This window comes from Myxine glutinosa, chromosome 11 (assembly GCF_964187855.1).
Source record: "Myxine glutinosa chromosome 11, kmMyxGlut1.1, whole genome shotgun sequence".
NCBI classification, from domain to species: Eukaryota; Metazoa; Chordata; class Myxini; order Myxiniformes; family Myxinidae; genus Myxine; species Myxine glutinosa.
The window spans coordinates 112,702,746-112,727,456 of record NC_136271.1 but is presented as its reverse complement, the minus strand read 5'-3'; the positions used below and the strand labels follow the sequence as shown (position 1 = coordinate 112,727,456).

The 24,711-nt window shown below is 44.3% G+C and overlaps 2 protein-coding genes across 4 annotated transcripts in view; one reads left to right on the top strand and one right to left on the bottom strand.

Moving 5' to 3' along the window:
* Positions 1–15,799, bottom strand: part of LOC137436984 (uncharacterized) — a 91,049-nt gene extending 75,250 nt beyond the window's left edge. The window contains exon 1 of the mRNA XM_078787005.1: positions 15,673–15,799. The gene's annotated coding sequence lies outside the window, so the exon portion shown is untranslated. The remainder of the gene's footprint in view (positions 1–15,672) is intronic.
* Positions 1–22,049, top strand: part of LOC137436980 (zinc finger and BTB domain-containing protein 18) — a 110,553-nt gene extending 88,504 nt beyond the window's left edge. The window contains exons 1-2 of one of the 3 annotated variants that reach the window (XM_068131245.2): positions 16,019–16,154; positions 19,986–22,049. In XM_068131245.2, the coding sequence (XP_067987346.2) occupies positions 20,004–22,028 (2,025 nt within the window). In that variant the 5' untranslated portion in view covers positions 16,019–16,154; positions 19,986–20,003 and the 3' untranslated portion in view covers positions 22,029–22,049. Of the gene's footprint in view, positions 1–16,018; positions 16,155–16,525; positions 17,504–19,985 lie in introns of those variants that run through there. The other 2 variants (XM_068131246.2, XM_078787004.1) reach the window with 2 other exon arrangements.
* The last annotated feature ends 2,662 nt before the right edge of the window (positions 22,050–24,711 follow it).

The window sequence follows — 24,711 nt, the reverse complement described above, 5'->3', positions numbered from 1 at the left end:
GGGGAGAAGAGGGGGGGGGAGGAGAGAAGAGGGGGTTGGGGGAGGGGGGAGGAGAGAAGAGGGGGGAGGGGGAGGAGAGAAGAGGGGGGAGGGGGAGGGGGGAGGGGGAGGGGGGAGGAGAGAAGAGGGGGAAGGGGGAGGGGAGGAGGAGGGGAGGAGAGGGGGAGGGTGATGGGGAAGGGGGAGAGGGAGGGGGAGGGGGGGAGGGGGAGAGGGAGGGGGAGGGAGGGAGGGGGAGGGGGGAGGGGAGGGATGGGAGAGGAGAGGGGTGGGAGGGGGGAGGGGGAGGGGTGGGGTGGGAGGGGGGAGGGGGAGGGGAGGGGTAGGGGGGAGGGGGAGGGGGAGGGGAGGGGAGGGGTAGGGGAGGGGGGAGGGGTGGAGGAGGGAGGGGGAGGTGGAGGGGGGGAGGGGAGGCGTTTAGACGTCTAATGGCATTTAGACGTGCCTCTGTCTCATCTTCTGTCTCCTGCTGTCTGGCCCTCGCCACACGTTGTTGATTAGCGTTCAGACGTGCCTCTGTCTCATCTTCTGTCTCTCGCTGTCTGGCCCTCGCCAGACATTGTTGATTGGCGTTTAGACGTGCCTCTGTCTCATCTTCTGTCTCTCGCTGTCTGGCCCTCGCCAGAAATTGTTGATTGGCGTTTAGACGTGCCTCTGTCTCATCTTCTGTCTCTCGCTGTCTGAATCTAGAGACACGTTCTAGATTGGCTTGTCGATGGTGAAAAGTACCTTCATCGGCTTCATGGAGTCTCCGATCAGCGATTTTCCTTGCTCGGGAGGTTGAACGTGACAAATTTCTTTTCTTCGGTGCCATTGCCTTTATCACAGTCAGTCTTCCAGTCACTCACTCGTAGACAAATTCAAAATACCAAATTCAAAATACTCGTAGACAAAATACCACGTTTACACGTGGTAAGAAACGACGCAAACGCACGATTGCAACTCTCCGTCGTGTCGTGGGTGTGGCCAACGTGGCCTCATGCTCCCAGGTGATTGGCTAACTCGAGCTCGAGAGAGCCATAATGCGCTACGTTATGGCAAAAAATATGGATCTAAAGATGAAAGGGAAAAAAACCTATGTGGTGTGAATGGCAATGTTCGTTGCTGAAATGTGAAAAAAGGCAATTGCTTTTCGCTCTGAAATACGTGCGAAGGCGTAACTGAGTTAATGGCGGCAAGGAACATCACGTGATCGCTCTGAGCAAATCAGCGCGCTGCTCTGCGACCGGTCAGATTCCGTGCATAATATTCCTCGCTGAAATGCGCTGAGGTAAAAATATGGTTAAAAAATATTATGAAATCAATTTTTAGGTCGGCCATGTTCTTCCCAGGCTCAATGGCCATGTCTGTGCCAAATATCAAGTACGTGAGCCTCTCCGTTTAGGAGTCTATTGGTAACATTACACACACACACACACACACACACACACACACACACACACACACACACACACACACACACACACACACACACACACACAAACTGTTATATATATATATATATATATGTATATATATATATATATATATATATATATATTGTTGCGGATATCTGCGCCGGCCTTTTCCTCTTACCAAGGGGGTATTAGTCCCCTTGTCTTTGACTGGCCGACGGGACCCGGCACCGATGACGTCCTTCCTGGACAGCGTTAAATAGGGTTTTAGGACTAAGAATTCGTGATTACCTAAGTACTAACTAACGCCGCCCAGAAATGAGGAAATAAGCCCCGCCCGAATCACGGGTGTTGGTGGAAACGCCGAGCGGTAGCGAACCCATGACCCGAGCCGTTATCAATGACCAAACCGGATCCAAGCGGTTCGTAATCGTGACACGCTTACCCAATGGAGGAATTCACTGAAACGGTCGAATTTGGAAGAAAGGAATAACAAGGTTTATTTACACTTTGTACAATAAGAAGAAGAAGAATACACAGTGCAGCCTTAAACAGTCTTAACTTATTCCCTGGACAAACGGGCCCGTTCACTCTCAGACACACTCACACGGGGTTGCAGACGAACAGGTTGATGGTCCAGGGATGGCGTCCAGTCAGCTCGCTCTCCGGTCCCCAACTCACACCGCGAAGTAGATGAACAGACGGCAGGAGCTCTCCATGTGTCGTTTGGCACGTACGGGATTATTACAGGGCGAACGGTAGGGCTGGCTTTGGCGGTTACACTTGCGGCTCAGCCGCGTACGTAATAAACGGACAGTTCAATACGCGCCTCTCAATGCGCTTCTCACTCAATGCCTCAAAACTGTCGTGTGCATGCCGGTCCTCTCAATGCAGTTCTCACACAAGTGCTCCAGATCAGTTCTCTCCCAACTCAAGTGCCTGCCTCTCCCTTCTCATAACTCAACTCAGTCCTCGTACCAGTCCTCTCAATAGAGCCAGTCCTCGTATCAGCCAGTTCGCTCAGTCCTCTTCAAGGGCTTTGTGTGAAGACTTATATAGCCTTGCCCAGCGAACTCTCTCGAACTTACTCGATGTGTCGTGCCACGCCCTATCAAGCCATGCCCTCTCAGCCCTGGTTGGCTGTTGCCCTTAACAGTCACCGCCTCTGACGCGCTGCTTGATGCGGCCACACCTCGACACTCGCGCTCCTCCCTCTTTTTAGGCCTACCTCATGGTTACCCGACTAGTTTCAAGCGAAACCAAGGGCAGCGAACGCTGCTGGCGGCCAAAGCGTAACAAACTTGAGGGATGCCAAATGGGGCGTGGGATCGAGTTTGCCCATAGATGAAAATGAAGGGTGGCCACAAAATGAAAAGGACCTAAGCTCATTTCTTTACACAACGCAGCTCAGGTGCAAATGATTAGAACATCGTTAGAGAGGATCTTGGAGGAACCTGTCTTATTTAAACCTCAGACATTTAGTTTGGTTTGCTCTTTGTTGTTGAAGTGTGCGGTGTCACCATGCCTAGATCAAGAGAGCTCTCTGAGGCCTTCAGAAAGAAGGTTATAGATGCCTACGAGTCTGGGACGGGATTTAAAAAGATCTCCAAACAATTTGAAATCAATCATTCGACTGTCCGGAAGATAATCTACAAGTGGAGATGATTCCAAACAACTGCCAACTTGTTCAGGCCAGGCCGCCCCAGCAAGTTCAGCCCGAGAGCAGACCGCAAGATGCTGAAAGAAGTCTCTAAGAACCCCAGAATGTCATCATGGGACCTACAGGTAGCTCTTGCCACTGTTGATGTCAAAGTGCACGAGGCTACCATTAGAAAGAGGCTGCACAAATTTGATCTACATGGGAGGTGTGCCAGGAGGAAACCTTTGCTGTCCAGAAAGAACATCAGGGCAAGACTAAAGTTTGCCAATGAACACCGAGGCAAATACCAGCACTTCTGGAACAATGTGCTCTGGACAGATGAGTCAAAGGTGGAGCTATTTGGCCACAGTACCAGAAGGCATGTTTGGCGAAAACCAAAGACAGCATTTGACCACAAGAACCTGATACCAACTGTAAAGCATGGTGGTGGAAATATTATGGTTTGGGGCAGCTTTGCTGCATCAGGGCCTGGGCAGCTCACCATCATGGAATCCACTATGAATTCTTCATTGTACCAGAGAGTGCTTGAGGATAATGTGAGGCCATCTGTCGGAGAAGTTGAAGCTCAACCGAAGCTGGACCTTGCAACATGACAATGACCCTAAACATACCAGTAAATCCAACAAGGAATGGCTGAAAATACAGAAATGGAGGGTTCTGGAATGGCCAAGTCAAAGCCCGGATCTAAATCCCATCGAGATGTTGTGGGGGGATTTGAAATGAGCTGTGCATGCAAGAAACTCCTCAAACATCGCACAGCTGAAAGAATTCTGCATGGAGGAGTGGGCAAAAATTTCTCCCAGTCGATGTCAGACTGGTAGACAGTTATAAGAAACGCCTACTTGAGGTTGTTTCTGCCAAAGGGGGCAATACCACCTATTAGAGCCAAGGGTGTACTTACTTTTTCCACATACAAAATTTGCATTTATGTTTATTTAAATTATACAATGGACTACAAAATGTAAATGATTCATGATATTTGTTATATTATATCACCTTTATCTATCAATATTGTTGTAATGAAGATCAAATAGTTGTATGTTGAAATATGTTGAAAAAGTCAAAACTTTACATGGGGTGTACTTACTTTTTCACGTGTCTGTAAACTGTGTCTGCTCCTATCAGCGGGTCCCTCTCATCGCTCGACAATACCGGACCAATCACTGCTCTTCGGGGCGTGGCCTCATGTACCTGCCTGCTTGATGTTGCGATGTGGCAGGTGGCGGCACTAGCGTTATTGTTCAATGTCCTGTTCCGGTTGGTTTTATTTAATGTTTATTTTAGGTGCAGCATACATGGCTGGTGTGGTGTGTGTCATAAGGAACACAGGAAAAGATTACAGAGGCACTTTACATACAGGGGATGAATTACCCTTAATCCCTAACTAATTAACATAACCCCACCCCTCGTCATGGGGACAAAGATAGACTCTTACACGACATCTGGTCTAAACAGATCCCTACTTATGGTACATGGGGGGGTTCTTCTTCTTCATTGCGACATTCGGAGCACACTACCGATACAATTCGACTTGGAGTAAGGTATTTCATTGCCTACCCCCCATAAACAACAATATATTTACTAATACACACACACACACACACACACACACACACACACGCACATATACTTATATATATATATATATATATATATATATATATATATATATATGTATATATATATATACAGTGAAACCTTGACTTACGAGTTTAATTCGTTCTGTGACCGAGCTCGTAACTCAATTTGCTCGTTTCTCAAATTAAATTTCCCCATTAAAATGCATTGAAATGCTATTAATCCGTTCCAGCCCCCAAAAAACCACACCAATTTTTTTTGTTACGTGTTTTTAAATAAGAAAAATGTACTTTATAAATAACAAATAATGTATAAACAAGCATGACCTCGTATATACTGTACATAATAAGCGGCGTTACGCGCGCTGCTTGTAAACAAGGAGGAAGCGGACAACGCGGTAATTTGTAAGAGTCTTTATTCAAGAGCTCACTGTAACACTGGTGCGCTCCTGGCTGCGCGCCTGGTGTGTATCCTGAGGCCACGCCTACCCCTCGGCGTGACCGCCGCCCACTTGGTGCGCGGAATGATGTCACCACGCCAGTGAGCTTCCGTGTCCGCCACAATGTAAAGAAATAAACTGGTTTTATTAAGTGTATTTACCTTGAAGATCAGACGAAGATGCTGGCGGAGGTGGAGGAGATGACTTTTGCCTTTTTCGCCACACTTTCCTCGCTTTCACTTGCAGGGCGTTTCAATAAAAACCTGTCCAACGAGGTTTGTTTCTTCCTCCCTTTCAAAATGTTTCGATCGTACTGCTACGATCGTACTGCCTCGCCAAGTCGACAACACGCACACCTCGCTCATGTTTTTCGACGATTGCGTGTTTTATATCCAAGCACATCATCCTCTTCTTCTTCTCAGTACTGCCCTTGGCACTCAATTTCTTAGGACCCATGGTTAAAACTAAGAAATTTTCCAAAATAACCAACATGCGAAAACAAAGCAGCAGCGATATACGGCAGAGATGCTTGCACGGCAAGATAACCACGTGACCGGAACGCTCGTTGGGCCACCTAGTGGCGGGTGGCGTAAGCTTGTAACTCAGATCTCGGCTCGCATCTCAAAGCAAAAAACCGCCCGAGCGACGGCTCGTATCTCGGAAAACTCGTAAGTTGGTGCACTCGTAAGTCAAGGTTTCACTGTATTTACAAATACTAGGGCATGCCCGTACTATATATATATCTAAAATTATATCCCCCCCCCCTCTATTTACATGAAATGGTTTGGTCCAAAGCGAACGGCTTGCGGGTACGGTGACAATCCCCCCCCTCTATTTACATGCAATGGTTTGGTCCAAAGCGAACGGCTTCCGGAGTTTGGTAAAGAAATCGCCATCGCGTGCACAAACGCGCAGGAAAGCGAATGAATCGCAAATTCGTTTTTATTAGTTGTAAAACATAGTTTAACGCCAACATAGTTTGCAAACGTGAAATAAATGAATACGCTCTCAAATGTGCCATCCGAGGCAGAGTGTGCCCGCCACGTTCGGCACACGCGATCGTTCGCTGCTCTCTGATTGGTTGAATCGTTTTTTGGACATAGCTCGGTAAGTAATTGTCCGATTAATATGAAACCTTGAAAAGGCACATCCTCGGGTCCCCAGCAATATACCTGGCAAGTTAAAAGTATATCGGACCCGTGGTTGTCGAGAAACAGCGGTCACAGACAAACAAACGTACAGACAGACAGAGATTACTGGAATTATAGATAGATACAGTATATATATTGTTGCGGTTTTGGGAAACCGCTGAGAAGTAATGGCAACCACCATACAGGTCCATTAGAATAGGTATTTCATAGCAGAACATTATCTTAGCCCCTTCCCCCTATTTCAGGTTAGTACGTCTTCATGCGTTGGGGAGGGAAAGATAGGTGCTTCTCTCATAAGGGATAATTAGCCAGGCAGATGCACCAAGTTTGCATCCACAGTTATTGATTCAAAGTCTTGAAGGACAAAAGACAGACCAAAGACCATTGGGATATGCACCAGGTAAAAGTCCCTTCGATAGGGTTTGTGGACAGGGAACCAATCAGGTGCATCCACTCTTGACCGGACCCTCTCACAGGCCTGTGCACATGATTCACTCTCTTGGCCGGTCTCTCCCTGTTCTCTGTTGGCTGCCGGACTCCCTCTCGGAGCATGTGTGCACGACTTGGACTCTTTCTGCATGTGCCCGCTTACATGCTCGTGTTCATGCTGGGACTCCCTGCCCGAGTTCGTGCTGAGGATCGCTTTGCCTGCTTGTGTTCGTGCTGGGACTCCCTGCCCAAGTTCATGCTGAGGATGGCTTTTACATGCTCGTGTTCGTGTTGGGAATTGCCTTTACCTGCTCATGTTGGGGACTGCCGTTTGCCGACCAGATGCTCGTTGCTGAGGTCGAGACAAAAGGCGTCGTGAGGAGAAGCCTCTGGTAGGATCGTGACCGCTTTGCTGACAGGTTCCCAACGTTTGTTACCCCCCCCCTTCTCCACCCCCCTTCCCCGTGAATGTGTGCTGGGCGCCCTTGTTGTGTTTATTCGTAGTAATCGTCAAAAGGCATAAATTAAGCTAAGTTTCTGCCTCTTGTCCCTTTTTCTTTCCTATCGATAAGTTTCACTGTAAATATTTGTAAATAAATCAAATCGTCAAACGTTTCCTTTCCCTCTGTCCGTGAATGTCTTTTCTTCCATTGGTCCGCCATTGCTCACACCCAGAGTAACGATCGGCCGTAACAAAATTAGCATTAGCCCGGCAGATACCAAGGGTTGCTCGGCCATCTAAATTTCCATCCAGAAACAAATGATAAGTGGTACACCACCGGAGGGAAGGTACGTTCCCTGATTGAAACCGTCACGTGGTACAGGTAAGAGGAGTTCGACGATTGGACCCTGCTATCACGCGACAGTCCAATTGGCGTTCATCGTTGCTAGTTCACAACTTGCCAAAGTATGAAGTTATTCGTGCACGGCATCCTCAGGTCCGGTGAGTTCGGGAGGGAATGGAGGCTAACCCCGTCGTAGTAGACCTCGAACCCCGGGCAGTATCAATATATTTACACACACGTGTGTGTATATATATATATATATATGTATATATATATATATATATATATATATATATATATATATATATATATATATATATATATACATACAGACTTGGCATTTAATGTGGAATATTTTATTTTTTTTGACGGGTTTACTTTCTGAACTCAATCTATCAATCTGGTGAGTTTCTTTTACCCTTCGGTGATGTCTTTGTTGAAAGAACCATGTCACTGATTGTCTTTCGCAGCAAGAAGTCAATAACAGGATTATATCACAGGTGGCGTGACAAAATGTAACGACAGGTACATTTAACGATTGGCTTCACAATCGGGTATATAAGGGTTGTTGCGTTCTGTATTAGTGGAAAACAACTGCTGCACGTCTACAAAAGTTATTGCCGCTTCCTCTGGAGATGGTCCGTCAACTTGACAATGCTGTTTGTCATGGAGTGGTGGCTTTATGAAATTCTGGCATGAAACAGCGTGCTATTGCTCGGCAGTATGGCATCACTCAAGGTCAGGTGTCAAAGATCCTGAAACGAAATGCTCAGAGGGGTGTCCCGACTCCAATACCTCGGCCAGGACGTCCACGCAGAACCACAAGGAGAGATGATCGCCAGCTGCACCGGTTAGTCTGCAATGGCCGTACCAAGTCAGCTAATTGGCTTAGGGCTGAGTGGCAGCAACTGACAAATGTGCCTGTATCCAGAAGGCTAGTCAACCAACGACTGGTTCAAGCAGGCTATCGTGCCAGGCATCCCCTGAGAAAGCCACGCCTGACCAGACAACACAGCCAGCGCCGATTGCAGTGGGCCAGAGAGCACCGTCAATGGCAGCCAGGACACTGGAATCACGTGACCTTCAGTGACGAGTCTAGATTTCTGGTCTATCGTCAAGATGGCCGCGTCCGAGTGCGCAGACAAGGGCATGAAGCCCACAACGAAGATTGTATAGTGCCAAGAGTCCAAGCTGGAGGTGGTGGGGTGACCGTTTGGGCTGCTTTTCATGCAGGGGGCAAAACTGACCTGGTTGTCCTGAATGGAAACCTGAACCAGTTCAAGTACAGGGTCATTCTGGAAGAAACATTGCTTCCATTTGCTCGTGCAGCCTTTCGAGGAAACTTTGTCTTCCAAGATGACAATGCACGGCCTCATCATGCTCGCATGATCCAACACTTTCTTGCTGACCGTGGTGTAGAGCATATGGAGTGGCCTGCCATGTCCCCGGATATGAATCCGATAGAGAAATTGTGGGCAGAATTAACGCGTCAAATCGACCACTTGGACCAGCAGCCTACCTCTGTGCGTGAATTGCAGCAGACTATTGTCACTGCATGGCAAGCGATTGCTGTCCAAACCTTGGCAAATCTAGTGAACAGCATGCTTCGACGTGTACGTACTCTCCTGAATGCTCGTGGGGGTTACACGAAGTACTGAACTGTCATTTTACTGTCTGTAATCCCAGTCATAATTTAGCTTTTGTTTTTGTTGAATTTTTTTTTGGCTAATGTGCAAAATAAAGAGATACTTCTGGAAAACATACAGAAGTTTAACACAGTACTGTCCGTGAATTGAGTTCGATATCAGTTGACATCACTTTCAAGGATCAATTTATTTGCTTCGAAATGTCAAATGTGGTTTTTGTTTCTTTTAACGGTCACATTAACAAAATCTAGAATAATTTCAACATAATTCCAATGAACTTTTGGTTCTAAGTCCTCTTGAAAAGTAAGTTCACCCCCACAAAAAAAATATTCCATATTAAATGCCAAGTCTGTATATATATATATATATATATATATATATATATATATATATATATATATATATATATATATATATATATATATATATATATATATATATAAATATTCCATATTAAATGCCAAGTCTGTATATATATATATATATATATATATATATATATATATATATATATATATATATATATATATATATACACAGACTTGGCATTTAATATGGAATATTTTTTTTTTCTTGACTTGGGTTTACTTTCTGAACTCGGTATATCAATCTGGTGAGTTTCTTTTACGCTTCGGTGATTTCTTTGTTAAAAGACCCATGTCAATGATTGTCTGTCGCAGCAAGAAGTCAATAACAGAATTATATCACAGGTGGTGTGACAAAATGTGCGGACAGGTACATTTGACTATTGGCTTTACAATCAGGTATATAAGGGTTGTTGCGTTCTGTATTAGTGGAAAACAACTGCTGCACGTCTACAAAAGTTATTGCCGCTTCCCCTGGAGATGGTCCGTCAACTCGACACTGCTGTTTGTCATTTAGTGGTGGCTTTACGAAATTCCGGCATGAAACAGCGTGCTGTTTCTCGGCAGTATGGCATCACTCAAGGTCAGGTGTCAAAGATCCTGAAACGAAATGCTCAGAGGGGTGTCCCTACTCCAATACCGAGGTCAGGACGTCCCTGCAGAACCACAAGGAGGGATGATCGCCAGCTGCATCGGTTAGTCCGCAATGGCCGTACCAAGTCAGCTAATCGGTTTAGGGCTGAGTGGCAGCAACTGACAAATGTGCCTGTATCCAGAAGGCTAGTCAACCAACGACTGGTTCAAGCAGGCTATCGTGCCAGGCGTCCCCTGAGAAAGCCACGTCTGACCAGACAACACCGCCAGCGCCGATTGCAGTGGGCCAGAGAGCACCGTCAATGGCAGCCAGGACACTGGAATCACGTGATCTTCAGTGACAAGGACAAAATCACAGACTGGTCAAACATGTGGAACATGTCTTTCAATCCTGACAAATCTCACACTCTTACTATGTCTCTCCGAAAAGATCGACTGGACAACCCTCCCATCTACTTTCTCAACAATCCTCTCCAAGAAGTTCTGTCGCTCAAGCTTTTGGGTCTCACCATCTGCCATGATCTTTCTTGGGAAAACCACATTTCCAAGCTGGCCTCCAAAGCCAGTCGCCGACTGGGCATCCTCCGTCGTGCGAAGTCCTTCCTAGGCACACCTGAGCTCCTCACCACATACAAGGCTTTCATCCGCAGCTCAATGGAATACTGTTCTCCCCTATGGGCTGGTGCTCCTGCCTCACACCTGGCTCGGCTTCACGCTGTTGAATCCAAAGCTTTCAGAATCATTGGAATCTCCCGCGATGAAGCTATCTCTGAGGGCCTTTCACTCACTCACCGCAGGCAGGTAGGTGGTCTTTCTGTCTTCTACCGACTCCTCTCCGGCCTTGCTCCCCCAGCTCTCTCTGTGCTCTGTCCCCCAAATATTCCTGCAGGTCGCACAAGATCTGCCAGCCACCCTCTGATGGTTAAACTGCCGAAATCTCGGCTCTCTGCTCACCTTCACTCTTTCATTCCTCTTTTCTCCCGCCTCTGGAACAAACTCCCACACTCACTTCAATCACACTCCTCCCTCCAGGTCTTCAAAACAGCTGTTCACCACCATCTCTTATCTTCCCCCATCCAAAACCTTGATCTTTTCTACCCCCACTAATTCACCCCAGATCCACCTTGTTTGAAATTCCAACTTCTTTCCAGGAAGTCTTGGCAGTGTCCATATGTTTTATACCTCTCCCACCCACCCCCCCTTCCCATGCCTCCCCCCCAAAGCCCTCTCCCTCCCACAGTTCTCTCGATGTCTCCATGTCTCTCGGTCCCTGCTCTCAAATGTTGTGTTTGTGTCCTTCCCCCTCTCTCCCCATCTTGTCTACCGCTCCCGATGTTATTTGTTTTGTGTGTCTGTTTGTCTTTCTGTGTGATTAATGTTCGCTCTTTCACGAGCCTCGATCTTGTATACAAAAAAAATAAAAATAAAATAAAATAAAAAATAAAAATAAAAAAATTAATAAATAAATAAAAAAGTCTCGATTTCTGGTATATCGTCAATATGGCCGCGTCCGAGTGCGCAGACAAGTGCATAAAGCCTACAACGAAGATTTTATAGTGCCAAGAGTCCAAGCTGGAGGTGGTGGGGTGACCGTTTCGGCTGCTTTTCATGCAGGGGGCAAAACTGACCTTGTTGTTCTGAATGGAAACCTGATCAAGTTCAAGCACAGGGCCATTCTGGAAGAAACATTGCTTCCATTTGTTCGTGCAGCCTTTCGAGGAAACTTTGTCTTCCAAGATGACAATGCACGGCCTCATCGTGCTTGCATGATCCAACACTTTCTTGCTGACCATGGTGAAGAGCATATGGAGTGGCCTGCCATGTCCCCTGATATGAATCCGATAGAGAACTTGTGGGCAGAATTAACGCGTCAAATCGACAACTTGGACCAGCAGCCTGCCTCTGTGCGTGAATTGCAGCAGGCTATTGTCACTGCATGGCAAGCGATTCCTGTCCAAACCTTGGCAAATCTCGTGAACAGCATGCCTCAACGTGTACGTGCTCTCCTGAATGCTCGTGGTGGTTACACGAAGTACTGAACTGTAATTTTACTATCCGTAATCCCAGTCGTAATTTCACTTTTGTTTTTGTTAAAAAAATTTTTTGGCGAATGTGCAAAATAAAGAGATACTTCTGGAAAACGCACAGAAGTTTAACACAGTACTGTCCGTGAATTGAGTTCGATATCAGTTCACATCACTTTCAAGGATCAATTTATTTGCTTCTAAATGTCAAATGTGGTTTTTGTTTCTTTTAAAGGTCACATTAACAAAATCTACAATAATTTCAACATAATTCCAATGAACTTTTGGTTCTATGTCATCTTGAAAATTAAGTTCACCCCCACAAAAAAATATATTCCATATTAAATGCCAAGTCTGTATATATATATATATATATATATATATATATATACATATATATATATATATACTATATATATATATTATATACAGTATATATATAATATATATATATATATATATAATTATATATATATATATATATATATATATATATATATATAATTATATATATATATATATATATATATATATATATATATATATATATATATAATTATATATATATATATTATATATATATATATATATAATTATATATATATATATATATATATATAAATAATTATATATATATATATATATATATATATATATATATATATATATATATATATATATATACTGTGTATATATATATATATATATATATATATATATATATATATATATATATATATATATATATATATATATATATATATATACAGGGTGATTGAAAAGTAACTCCATATTTTAAAATATTTAGAAATAATTTATTTATTGTAATAGTTTTCTCAAATTTTTAGTGTTTGTTCCTTAATGTATGAGAATTTAATCTGTGTTGGTTTTTTTTCAGATTATCTTTTGTTTGAAATTCGGAAGCCCTATAAACATGGCTGGACGTCTTACCCTGCAGGAGCGTGCCCAGCTAGCGGCACGTTACGAAGTTTGGAAATCCGTTGTTCAAGTGCAAAGATGGTGGAGGACCATTAAAGGAGCACATGCTCAAGTTGAGGCAAAGACGATCAAGAATTGTCATGCAAAACTCATGGCTACAGGATCTGTATCTGATACTCGAAGAAGCGGTCGCCCTTCCAAGTCCAGTGACCCGGAGACAGTGCAAGCAGTTCAAGAAATGTTTACACATAGCCCAAGAAAGTCAATTCGACAAGCAGCAAGGGAAAGTGGACTCTCCTTTCACACAGTACGAACTGTGCTCAAAAAGGAGCTTAAATGGCATGCTTGGAAGCCGCACTACTGTTAAGCACTCTCTGCTGAAGACTGCGACATTCGCATGGAGTTTAGGCAGGTGATGCTGGCTTGGTATGAAGATTGGTCTGATCTCTTTAAAAATATCCTCTGGTCTGATGAAGCGGTATTTCACATCGGTGGGTTTGTGAACCGTCACAACTGCTATTACTGGGCAGGAGAAGATCCTCGTGTTATTTCTGAAAAAACGCAATATCGGCCCAAGGTAACGGTGTGGTGTGGAATGACTTCGGAAAGGAATGTAGGTCCCTTCATTCTTCGCGATACCATGAATGCCAAAAGGTACCTCACCATGCTGCAAGACGAAATCTGGCCAATTATCAGTGCTTCGGAGAATGTTGAAGATTTGATTTTCATGCAAGATGGCGCTCCTCCACATTTTGCTATTGTTGTTTGTGAATGGCTGAATGCCCACTTCCCTGGGAGATGGATGGGTCGTCGTGGTCCGTATGAGTGGCCAGCCAGGAGCCCTGACTTAACACCATGTGACTTTTTTCTTTGGGGTTGGGTAAAAGAGCAAGTCTACTGTACCAAACCAACGACTTTGGAAGAACTTGAAGGGCGAATACGAGAAGTTATGTCTTCCATCCCACAAGAGTTCCTGGTGAAATCAGTTGACGCGGTTCCCGGGCGGCTTGAGAAGCTGGTGGCGAATTCTGGTGCCCATATCGAATTTTAAATAAAACTTCATGCTATACGCTTTCTTCTTATATCCATTTCTTGTAAAAATTATAGTTAAGAAATAAATTATAAGTATTTTAAAATAGGGAGTTACTTTTCAATCACCCTGTATATATATATATATATATACACATATATATATATATACACATACAGGGTGTTTCAAAAAGATTGATACAACTTTGTCCTCCTGCCATTTCTTTGTTTTTTGACCTATACCGTTTTCCTTTTCAGGGTTTGGTGGTGTTATTGTAGTATTTGCTCCCTGGGATTTATAGCTCCGTAGTTCAACTATGCCATTGACAGTGGAGCAGATGAAAAAAGTGCTGTCTCTGTGGCATGAGACTAAATAATATGTAGACACCCGCCGGAGGTTCTGCCGGGAATACGACCTCAGAACACGTGATGGACCCACAAATTGTGCCATTCAACGTATTGTGAAACATTTTGAGCATAAGGGTACGGTGCACAACCAGAGCAAGGGCAACAGTGGCATGCCAGCATCAGTAACCAAGAGCCAAGCCAACCAACGCAGTGTGGGATTCTGCAGTGGACAGTCCCACGAAATCCCACTGCTGGCGCTCCCAGGAGATGGGCATCAAACCAACATCAGTCTGGCGTATCCTCACTAAGGAACTGAAGCTTTTCCCATACATCATCTCTATTCGGCATAAACTGAGTCAAGATGACATGAGAAGAAGACTTGATATGTGCATTTGGCTCAGTGACAGGATGGAGCGGTACCCAAACTGCATCAACCTGATGAGCCGCAGTTCAGTGATGAACCCCATTTCCACTTGAACGGTGCCATCAACAAACACAACAACATTTTCTGGGGGGCAGAACCACCTGAGTCCTACAGGAAACTTGGACAGAACTTTGGAGTCAGGATCAATGCCTGTCTGAACCGCGGAAGGGCACATCGAGAATGTCAATTACAAGGATTTTGCGTAAATGCTAATTTCAGACCTTGGGTTCTCACTAACTCTAGCAGTGAGTTACTGCAATAGCAATCAGTGATAGAAAATACCATGTCGTAAGTTTTCAATAAATGTTTGGTTCACGCTCCTGAGGTTTCTGTTTCTTTGTAAATAAGCGTTTAAAGGTGTCACTCTTTTTGAAACACTATATATATATATATATATATATATATATAGATATATATACGCATGTGTCTGTACATAGCTAAACAGACAAACTTCTACCTGTCTAATCCCGGAATGATGGGTTCATTTGATCAATGACCGGGCTGAAGTTCAGAGTTCAGTGGAGCCATATGTCCATGACGTTTGTTGTTGGTTTGGCTGTCCTGTTCGTGTTCCCATCCGAATCCCTGGCTTTCCATTCAGGGAGCCCCATGTCAAATATTCCAAATACTACACGCGTTTCTCCATTGTCCATTAATGTCTTGTAAGTTGTGAAAAAGTACGTGGATGACTACTAACGTCCTTGTGCTGAATGCGATATGTGTACTCATATCGATGTAGAAAAATAAATACACAAAAATATAAATAGGTCACGGTGTTCGAATTTGAAGAGCAAAATCACCAACAGGTGAATTCCGGTTGTCGAGAGATCTGCGTTATATCAGGTCTATTTTCAGTTCTTATCCTACCGGTATTGTTAGTGAAGAATAAAAACCTTGCCAACCACCGAGAAGCACACACGTGTGTACGAGGCACTGGACAGAGATTGGGGGAGGAGGAGCTCGTGTTCGGGGTAAGGAAGGAAGAGCCACCAGGAATTTCTGTCCAGCAATCCATCGTCTCCTCGACTCGGACTCAGGTCGGACTCAGCAGTCCGACCAGTTAAAGCGCTTCTGTCCTGCCGACACCGCCTGGAAGAGGTAGGTTCATCGCCTCCTGCATGAGCGAGCCCTCCACGACGCGAGTGGGCGGAGCGTTCGGGCTGCACGCCCCGCGTGCGTCCCGCCCTCCCGCCCACCTGTGGCTGAGATCCCCTCCCCGTCCGACTCGCTCGCGGCGCGTCGCTCCCAGCCTCAACATCTGGCTCCGCCGCTGCTCAAACGGCGCACTCCCCCAAGCTGCTCGGCTCCTCCAAGCCTGGTCACGGCGCACTCCTCAGCACCCGCGCTCTGTAAGCTCTACCTGCGCTCCCGTGGAACGCACTTTACTACTCACTGGAGTCGTGTCCGCTCACTTTTCTCTCTCGTTTCCTCCTATACTGTGTCCTCTTATCATTTCTTATCATTCTACATCCTACTACAATAACTAATTGTCCTTCATCAACTCACTTCTTCCATTCCTGCCTAGATTATTCTGCGCTTTTCTTCCAGCAGCCCTCCCCTCCCCTCTCCCCTCCTCCCGCCCCTTAAACACATGAATTGACATTTGTTTGCCGAACTCTTCAACGTGTCCATCGTTTCTCGATAACCCCACCCTGTACTATACCTCGTCGTCCCCGTCGTCCCCGTCCCCCCTACACTTCGAATCTATATTCCCATCACGCGGACATGAGTAGGACAAACCATGCCAACCAACAAGTGGAGAAAGAGCGCGACCGGGAGAGTGACCGAAAGTTTTTTTTCTCTTTGCCTGTCGGTCGTTCCAGGTTGATCGCACACCTGTCGCGCGTGCGATGTCCGTCCGTCCATGTTGTGCCAGGTGTTCGTGCCGTCACCCGAAAGGTAGAGGAATCTCACCGACCTGGCCGAGGAGATCGACTGAGGGACATTTGGAATGGACGTTACTAATGGTCGATAATTGTCCACCTGAATGTATGAGAGGTTGTTGTCTGGAAGGTCAGGAAGACGGTTTCTCATGGAATGTGTTGCTCAGGGATTGCGCAGGGAGTTTTAGAAAGACCCTTTACAAGTGTTGCTGCCTGCACTCCCTTCTCTGGTGGTTTCATCTAAACACTAAGTGGTTCAAGGGCGAACCAGGTGCAGACATATAGGCCTACCTTGGTTGCAGAGGCTTAAGTGGTCAAGGCTGATGGTTGTGGGTTGTTGCGATTCTGAGTGGGTGGGTGAGATGGAAAGGGAAGCTTCAGAGCGTGTGTCGGTGAACATTGGCTAACATATGGGTGCATAAAAGCGGCGCAGCTGGAGGTCCATGTGAGCAGTGGCATCTAGAGCTGTGTTTACGAAGCCTCGCTTCTTGCATGCTGATGTATCTAGGAGAAGCAGCACTCGGAGTGCTGCGATCCCATACATTGCGGAATGCATCTCTTGGCGACGCGCTCTGCTCGTGTGACGAAATGCCTATGGAGGATTGACTGATGCCCAAGTGTGCCCCTGGGTGTTCCACTTTCGAGTTAGTTATTACGTAGGTTTGAACCGGCAGGTGTATCGAGGCAACAGTGGTGGAGAAATGAGGAACCTCGGAGAAAGAGGTACTTCCCATAACGCCTGGAAGATTAGACAGAGAGCATGCTTCCTCTGTCTCGTCTGAGCTTCTGATGGCTGCAAGTTCCTCACACGCAAGGTCTGAGTTCCGTTCGTTTTTTCTATCCCTAAGAGCTAAAACCTCCTCCCTCCGAATGTCCACACACCCTCTGACCCCCTACACAGTGTCCCTTTCCCTACTCCATGTAGAATACATGTTGGTCGGGTGATCGAAAACGAGCTACAGGGAAAGTGTCTTTTTTTTTGTCTGTTACACAGTTTGGGTGGCAACTGGAAAGGAACGTCTTACACTTGATGTGGATTTTGCAAGAACTTCCATAGTTTCTTCTGCGGGTCTTGAAGACCAGTGGGCAGCACGGTCATATGTACATCGTCGTAACTGTAATCGGTCTCGAAAATATTTTTTCACTTCGCGTTTCAAAGATGTTAAAGAGGAAGGTTCTTTTTCCACCAAGTTAGACACATTGAGTGCTTGAACGACACGTCACAGACAACTTGTGCAATAACCGGATTATGTGTGCTGCAATTTTTATTAAAGTGATGACGAACACCATTTTATATTACGGGTTAGCATACCTACTCAAGTCGTAAAGATAAAGGACTGCCACGTTGGTGCACGATAGAGTGACTGGTGGTTCAATGGTAAAATGACATGAATCAATAGTAAAGTGTGTGTGTGTGTGTGTGTGTGTGTGTGTGTGTGTGTGTGTGTGTGTGTGTGTGTGTGTGTGTGTGTGTGTGTGTGTGTGTGTGTGTGTGTGTGTCGTAGGTTGTTAACGCCATATGCATGTTTTAGAAGGGTGGAACGGAGCCCTCTCAGGTCTCAAAGTATCCACATTCACATGCATGTGTGTGTGTGTGTGTGTGTGTATGCATGTAAACATATATATATATATATGTATATAGTATTTTTTTAATTATAAAGAGGAGTAATATTATGCAAAAAATTTCTGAATTTTGAATCGCCATCTATAAAATAAAACTTGTGTTGTCAGTTTGTTAATCTTAAGACTATTGTGGTTTGTTGCAACATAATAGTTTTAATGAATCAGCCGAAATGCATCGCATTGTCTGAACAAGTTTCACAAACTTCGCATCGTTTCCCTTTCTCCTTTCAAAATCTAAAGGCGATAGCTCGTGTAACTTGCACGAAAAGAATGAAAGCTAAACGTCAGTCAACACTTCTTCACAAAGACAAACGGACGATGTTTAACAGAGAGGGTCAGCAAGGCCGCCAACAGAAGTGAGACACGGATGAGATGAATCGTTATTTTCCAACCGGGTCTTTTGGCAACAACGCACAGTCAGCTGTTCCACGAATACACGATGTCAAAAGGTAATTGTAAAAACAAAAAAAATGTTATTAATATGTCGGATCAGATAATTCGGTTCGTTAATAGTGAGAAGAAGCAGCTGTCACGTTTCGTCCGAATTGGGAATTTCCAGGCAGACCGTGGACAGGATTAACAAATCTTTTTTTTTCTTTTTTCTTCCGAGAAACGGTTTCACGAGCAGATGCGTCGCCAAAAGCCCCCATCTCTGTTTCAATTGGTAATTATTTGTGCATTTTATTGAAGGTTGTGGATTGTTAACTGCAATTGGCAACGCAAACAAATTCTGAGAAGCCGTTAATGGTTGAAGATGTTTAAGTCTACCTTTTGCAACAATTTGCGCAATTCCAAACATGCGGTGATGGCAAATCGACTTTACATTAGAAAGTTAAGATTTTAAAGTTGAGTTCAAGAAAGAAAGTTGAGGTTAAGACGAAGACCCCCTCGTCCGCTCACCCACTTCTTCCCTATTGGTTTCTTCCGACTGTTTCTTCCAATTTTATGCAAGAGGGCATGGTGAAGTTCTGCCAGCATTCCTGAAAGTGTTCCATCAGGTATCTGCTCCCCAAATACCATCGTACTTGTGTGTATGGAAAAACAATCGTTGTTTTCCCCTGTTGATTTATTTTCTTTAGTTTAAACTGCAGCGTAGTATTGGCTGTTTCCTCTTCCTGTTTCCTCGTACGTCTTCGCACAATCTTTTTTCCCCCAAACCCTTAACCTAACCACTCGTGCTGGGCCTCCTTCAGCGTTTGCAGTCATCTCCTCCAACCCCAATCTATATACAGTCATCCCAACCTCTCCACTCAAACCTTTACCAACCCTCCCAACTTTCTCCTTCAACACAATATCAATAATAAATCCATCTTTTTCGTGCTATTTTCCAACAGGCATTGAAACTTCAAATATATATATAATGGTGATAAGTTTCAATAGCTGTTTTTTCCAACAGGCATTGAAAATTATCACCATTCAGAGGAACTATTCTATTTTATTTATTTATTTATATTTTTATTTTTATTTTATTTTTATTTTACTTATATTTTATTTAAATTTATATATATATTTTTTTATTGAATTTTTAAATTAATTTATTTTATTTATTGATTTTCATATTTATTTATTTTTTATTTTAATTTTATTTTATTTATATATTTTAATTTCCTGGGACCACTGTAAACCTTTTAATCCCATCTACTGTATCTCCTAATCCCCTCTTACTTTCACCAGGCCTGGGATGACTGAGATATGGAGTTTCCTGATCATAGCCGGCGCCTGCTGAGCTACCTCCACCGGCAGCGCCTTCGGGGCTTCTTGTGTGACTGCACGGTGCGGGTTGGCGTGGCCGAGTTTCGTGTGCACCGGGCAGTGCTCGCTGCATGCAGCCTCTATTTCCACGTTTGCTACCGCAGTTCTGCTGACAAGCCGAAGTTACCACGTCAGCTCCTCAATGGTGGATCTGATCAACATGAGGAGAGCAAGAAAGGGGAATGTTTGAAAGACAGACAAGCAAAGCAGAAGAAGCATGGTGATGATGGCAGAAGAAAATTGGAGGAAAAAGAGGAGGAAATGATTATCAGCAATAAACGTGCAACGCAATGCCAAGATTTTCGAGACGGTGAGCACAGAGGGATCAACGCACCAGAAATGGGGAATCGAAAGCACCGAGACTCTTGGGACACCCCGAGCAAGTGGAGGGATGATTGTTGGCCAAAGGGTAATAGTAAATGGTGCATATGCTTAGACGCTAAATCGGAACATGAGAAACCACAAAGAAATGGAGGCACTTGTATAGACGGTATCCAACATGTGGAACAACATGTTGGATGGGAACGATACATGTCTGACTGGCGGAATGCAAGTGATGGCCGCAAACCTTTTTACAAGACCAAAGAATCAGATGATCAAGGCAATCTTCCCTGTACTAGTGACCTAGTCGAGGATGTATGGCAGTGGACTTGCAGAAGTTCCAACTGTCGAAGGCCAGATGAAAGCCAGAACAAGGAAGGAAATTCCAGCATAACTAATGCTGAGACTGCTACTGGAAATATGGACTGGGACAGTTGTGTGGATACTCCAACGGTGATCCATTTGAACCCGGAGATTGTGACACCATCTGCTTTCTCTTTACTCCTCGATTTCATGTACGAAGGAAATCTAAGACTTGATGAGCTCCCTCTGGAAGATCTACTCACTGCAGCTAGTTACCTACACATGTATGATGTCGTCAGAGCTTGCAAGCAACAGCTACTGTTAAGAAAAGAGGTGCAAAAAGAAACTGGTATATCAAGTCGGCTATCGGATTCCGAGGGTGTTACCTTTCAAAGGCGCAAGTCTGTATTTCAAGAGGTCAATGGACTTTGCAGTGAGAGTTGTGAATGCCATGGCTCACATGAGATGAGAACTTGCAAAAAGCTCAAAACATTAGGCCCTGTGATGGGCCATGACGAGCATCAGGCTTTGGATCTATCTTGTAGGCCAGGAGAAGCACAGACAGTGATGATTGATAATAATAGTGAGGCCACTGGACGTTGTGGCACACACATTAAAGAGGAGCACAGAACAATTGATGACGTAACCAAATTGTATAAAGAAGACTTCAAATCAGCTTTCACAGACGAGAGAGCAAGTCCCAAGGCTACCAATGGACACACCAGACTACTGCCCTTCATGAAAGACTATGATGAAAGGACGTCCTGTTCAAGGATTGAGAAAAGCCCTCGTTTGAATGACAGTGTGCTCGAATCTGAGGCCCGATCTAATGTGTTTCCTTGTGCGTTTCCATTTACCACCCTCAGCATGGCAGGGGCATTCGCTTGCCCACTTTGTGGCTGTGTTTTTCCTGTCCCACAGCTTCTACAAATGCACCTGAGTGCGCACTTTAGTGAGACGGATCGTAGGCGCAGCCGCCTGTCATCCCGTTCTCTCCAGACCCGCAACAATGGCAGCCCTGCATCTGGACCGCAGCCCTCAATGCCAAGCGTTCCTACATGCTCCCTTTGTGGGAAAACCTTCTCTTGTGCATACACTCTGCGGCGACACGAACGTACGCACTCGGGCGAGAAACCGTACGTGTGTGCTCAGTGCGGAAAGGCCTTTCAGTACTCGCACAACCTAAGTCGACATGCCGTGGTGCACACCCGTGAAAAACCGCACGCGTGCAAATGGTGCGAGCGGCGGTTCACACAGTCCGGCGATCTTTACCGCCACATACGAAAATTTCACTGTGATGTGCTCGAAGGTGTGTCCACAACACAGGCTGGCTGTGAGTAGCTACGGTTGAGTCTGCAATGAGGGATGGGGGGGGGGGGGGGGGGAGTCTGGTACCAAGAAAACCGTACCTGTATTTGCTTTGGTTTCGGCTGCGTTCTGCTACCTGTGGTACCAAATAGCAATGTAGAGAGACAGGATGTTGTTTTTGGGACTCACATCATGATTGGTATCATTCTTTTTTCATTCTGTGTATCCACTTTCATTCGTGGAAAGGTGGTAGCAACAGACCTCTCACTCACTCGATTTATCAACACCCCTAGAATGTCCCTTCTGACTCGTTTGCACTGGAATCGAGGCAGGTGGTGCGTGGTATATCACGTCTGCAGAACATCTAGCGAAAAAAAATCCCACTTACTTTGATAGTTTTGGACTTTTATGTTCTTCAAAGGCTGCAAATCGTGCATTGTGGGCATATTATTATTATTTTTTATTATTATTATTATTATTATTATTAATATTATGATATCACTGGATTGTCGCCCAACTCCTCGTGGCGAAGTTTGGTTTACAAAAAAGTTTTTCCCGGCTTATATCTCATGTAACGTTAATCTTGTTGCATAGTTCCAAATTACAGGCCTCTTAGGTATGAAGCCAATTGGGGTTATTTTTATTTTTTAAACTCTTGAACAAAGCAAACAACTCACTGTGACTGGTCATTCAACATTTGTCTTCGCTACAAGGCTGTGGTGATGTATGTGAGACGAGAACAAAGGTGTATATAGTTTTTTTTTAAAGGCGTTCTAATCCTGAGCACTTGTATCGCTGTCTCGTATTTGTTGTTTTTATCTTTAGCAAATTAGCTAAACGTATATTTTTTGCACTCCATTTCACTGGACTTGTTAGCATATTTATTTTTTTAACAAACTACTGAGGCAAGTGTCAAGCGAATGTGCATATGTCATGAAAAAGTTTTTTTTCTTCCTTAAAAAGTTTTTTTTTAAATACAAGTGGATCATACGATCGATTACAAACAAGTGATTATTTATAGGTACCCTAAATATTGTGTGATATATATATATATATATATATATATATATATATATATATATCTATATATATATATATTAGGTTTAATTCGGTGGGAATGTGATCAGCTTCAAGGTACAAAATCGTTTTCATTTTGACGGTAAAAATGTCCTCCGTTACACAAACTATTATGATAGGTCTGTCTTTGGCCTAATGTTTACCCTCCCCTGCAGGTGCCTTGCTTGCCCCAGAGGCTGCTGCGTGGTCCGTGACAATCGTGCTTTGTGTGTTGCTTGACTTGTGACAACTTAAGAAAAATATTAAAAACATTGCCACTTTCGTAAGATAGAAAAGAATGGAGTATAAAACGCCTGTTGACATTTTTTGAACATGTTTTCTTTCTTTTTTTGGAATTCTCCAGTTATTTTGTAAGGTAATAAAACAGATTGACTGTCACAAAAACAACAATTTGTTGCATCTCCTCATTTACGCCAACTGCGCACCTCAACTCCTTTGGTCCCCACTTCTCCTATCTATGGAACCGCCTTCCTGAAGCCGTTCTTTTCCATCTTTCCTCCAGGTTTTCAAACAGGCAGTGCACCCACACCTCATGTCATCACCCATGCAGTCCCCTTGGTCTTTACTACCATCACTAACGCTCCCTAACCCAATTCTCTAACTTACTCGTTTCAATCTTTCATCCTCTTCTATCTTTCTCTCTTCTTTTTCCTGCTCATTCAGCCCTTGCTGGTTGTGCTAAATTGTTTCCCCGCTTCTCCACTGGCAATTCAACCTCGCTTTTCCATAAATCTCGGTCTCTAAGAGAAAAATTAAAAAGTCCATACAGGTAAAATAATTCTCGATGCGTACGTGCGGCCGGAAAGGTTTGAGTGCTTCCTATAAAGTAATTGAGGCCTGAGCGTGTCATCATGATCTCTTTCTTGACGAGCTGAGAAAGGTCACTCGCCATCGGGCTTCTTATCTTTCGGACACATGCTTTGCCTTCGTTCAGGATCCAAGCAGTGCTTCCTCATGAAAGAAGCTTGTTCAAGCTGAAACACCTGCCCACAAAGCATCCTGTTTTTTTAATGCATCCTGTTTTATGATACCACAATTGCATGATTGCATGACAGTGTCCTCTAAAATGATGACAGGTTCTTTCAAGGGCTGAAACGTTAGCGGATGTCAGGTACAGTAATCGAGCCTTTTGCGCAACAACGTATTTTGCAAGATGTACCTTGAGTTTTGTGTTCTTTTGAAAATTCCAAAGTATGACAACTGCAGAAAGGGCATTTGGTCACCAGCCGATGACTTATCTCAATTACCGGTTGCAATTGGACAATCGAAATATCATTTTAAATCTTTGGGTCTTAATACACAACCAACAGGTATGTGCTGTTTGTTTATTCAAATATTTCTCACTTACAAGTCAATAGACTTCCTTTTCTGTTTGAAGTACATGAGTGTACTGGCCCCAAATTAGAAGTGAAATATATCACATGATATGGTGAAACAACATTCATGGTAGCAAATTATTTTGGGATTCTTCTTACAAACACTTTAATGGAGTAAGTCACAGAGTAAAACTGTTTGATAATCGTCCACAAATGTTGTCAGTGCGATGCCATTTCAGGGTTGATTGCAGAAAGTAGGCCTCTGCCTTCAGTCCAATACTCTTTGAACTGTTGGTATCGATACAGGGAAAAACAATGTCGCT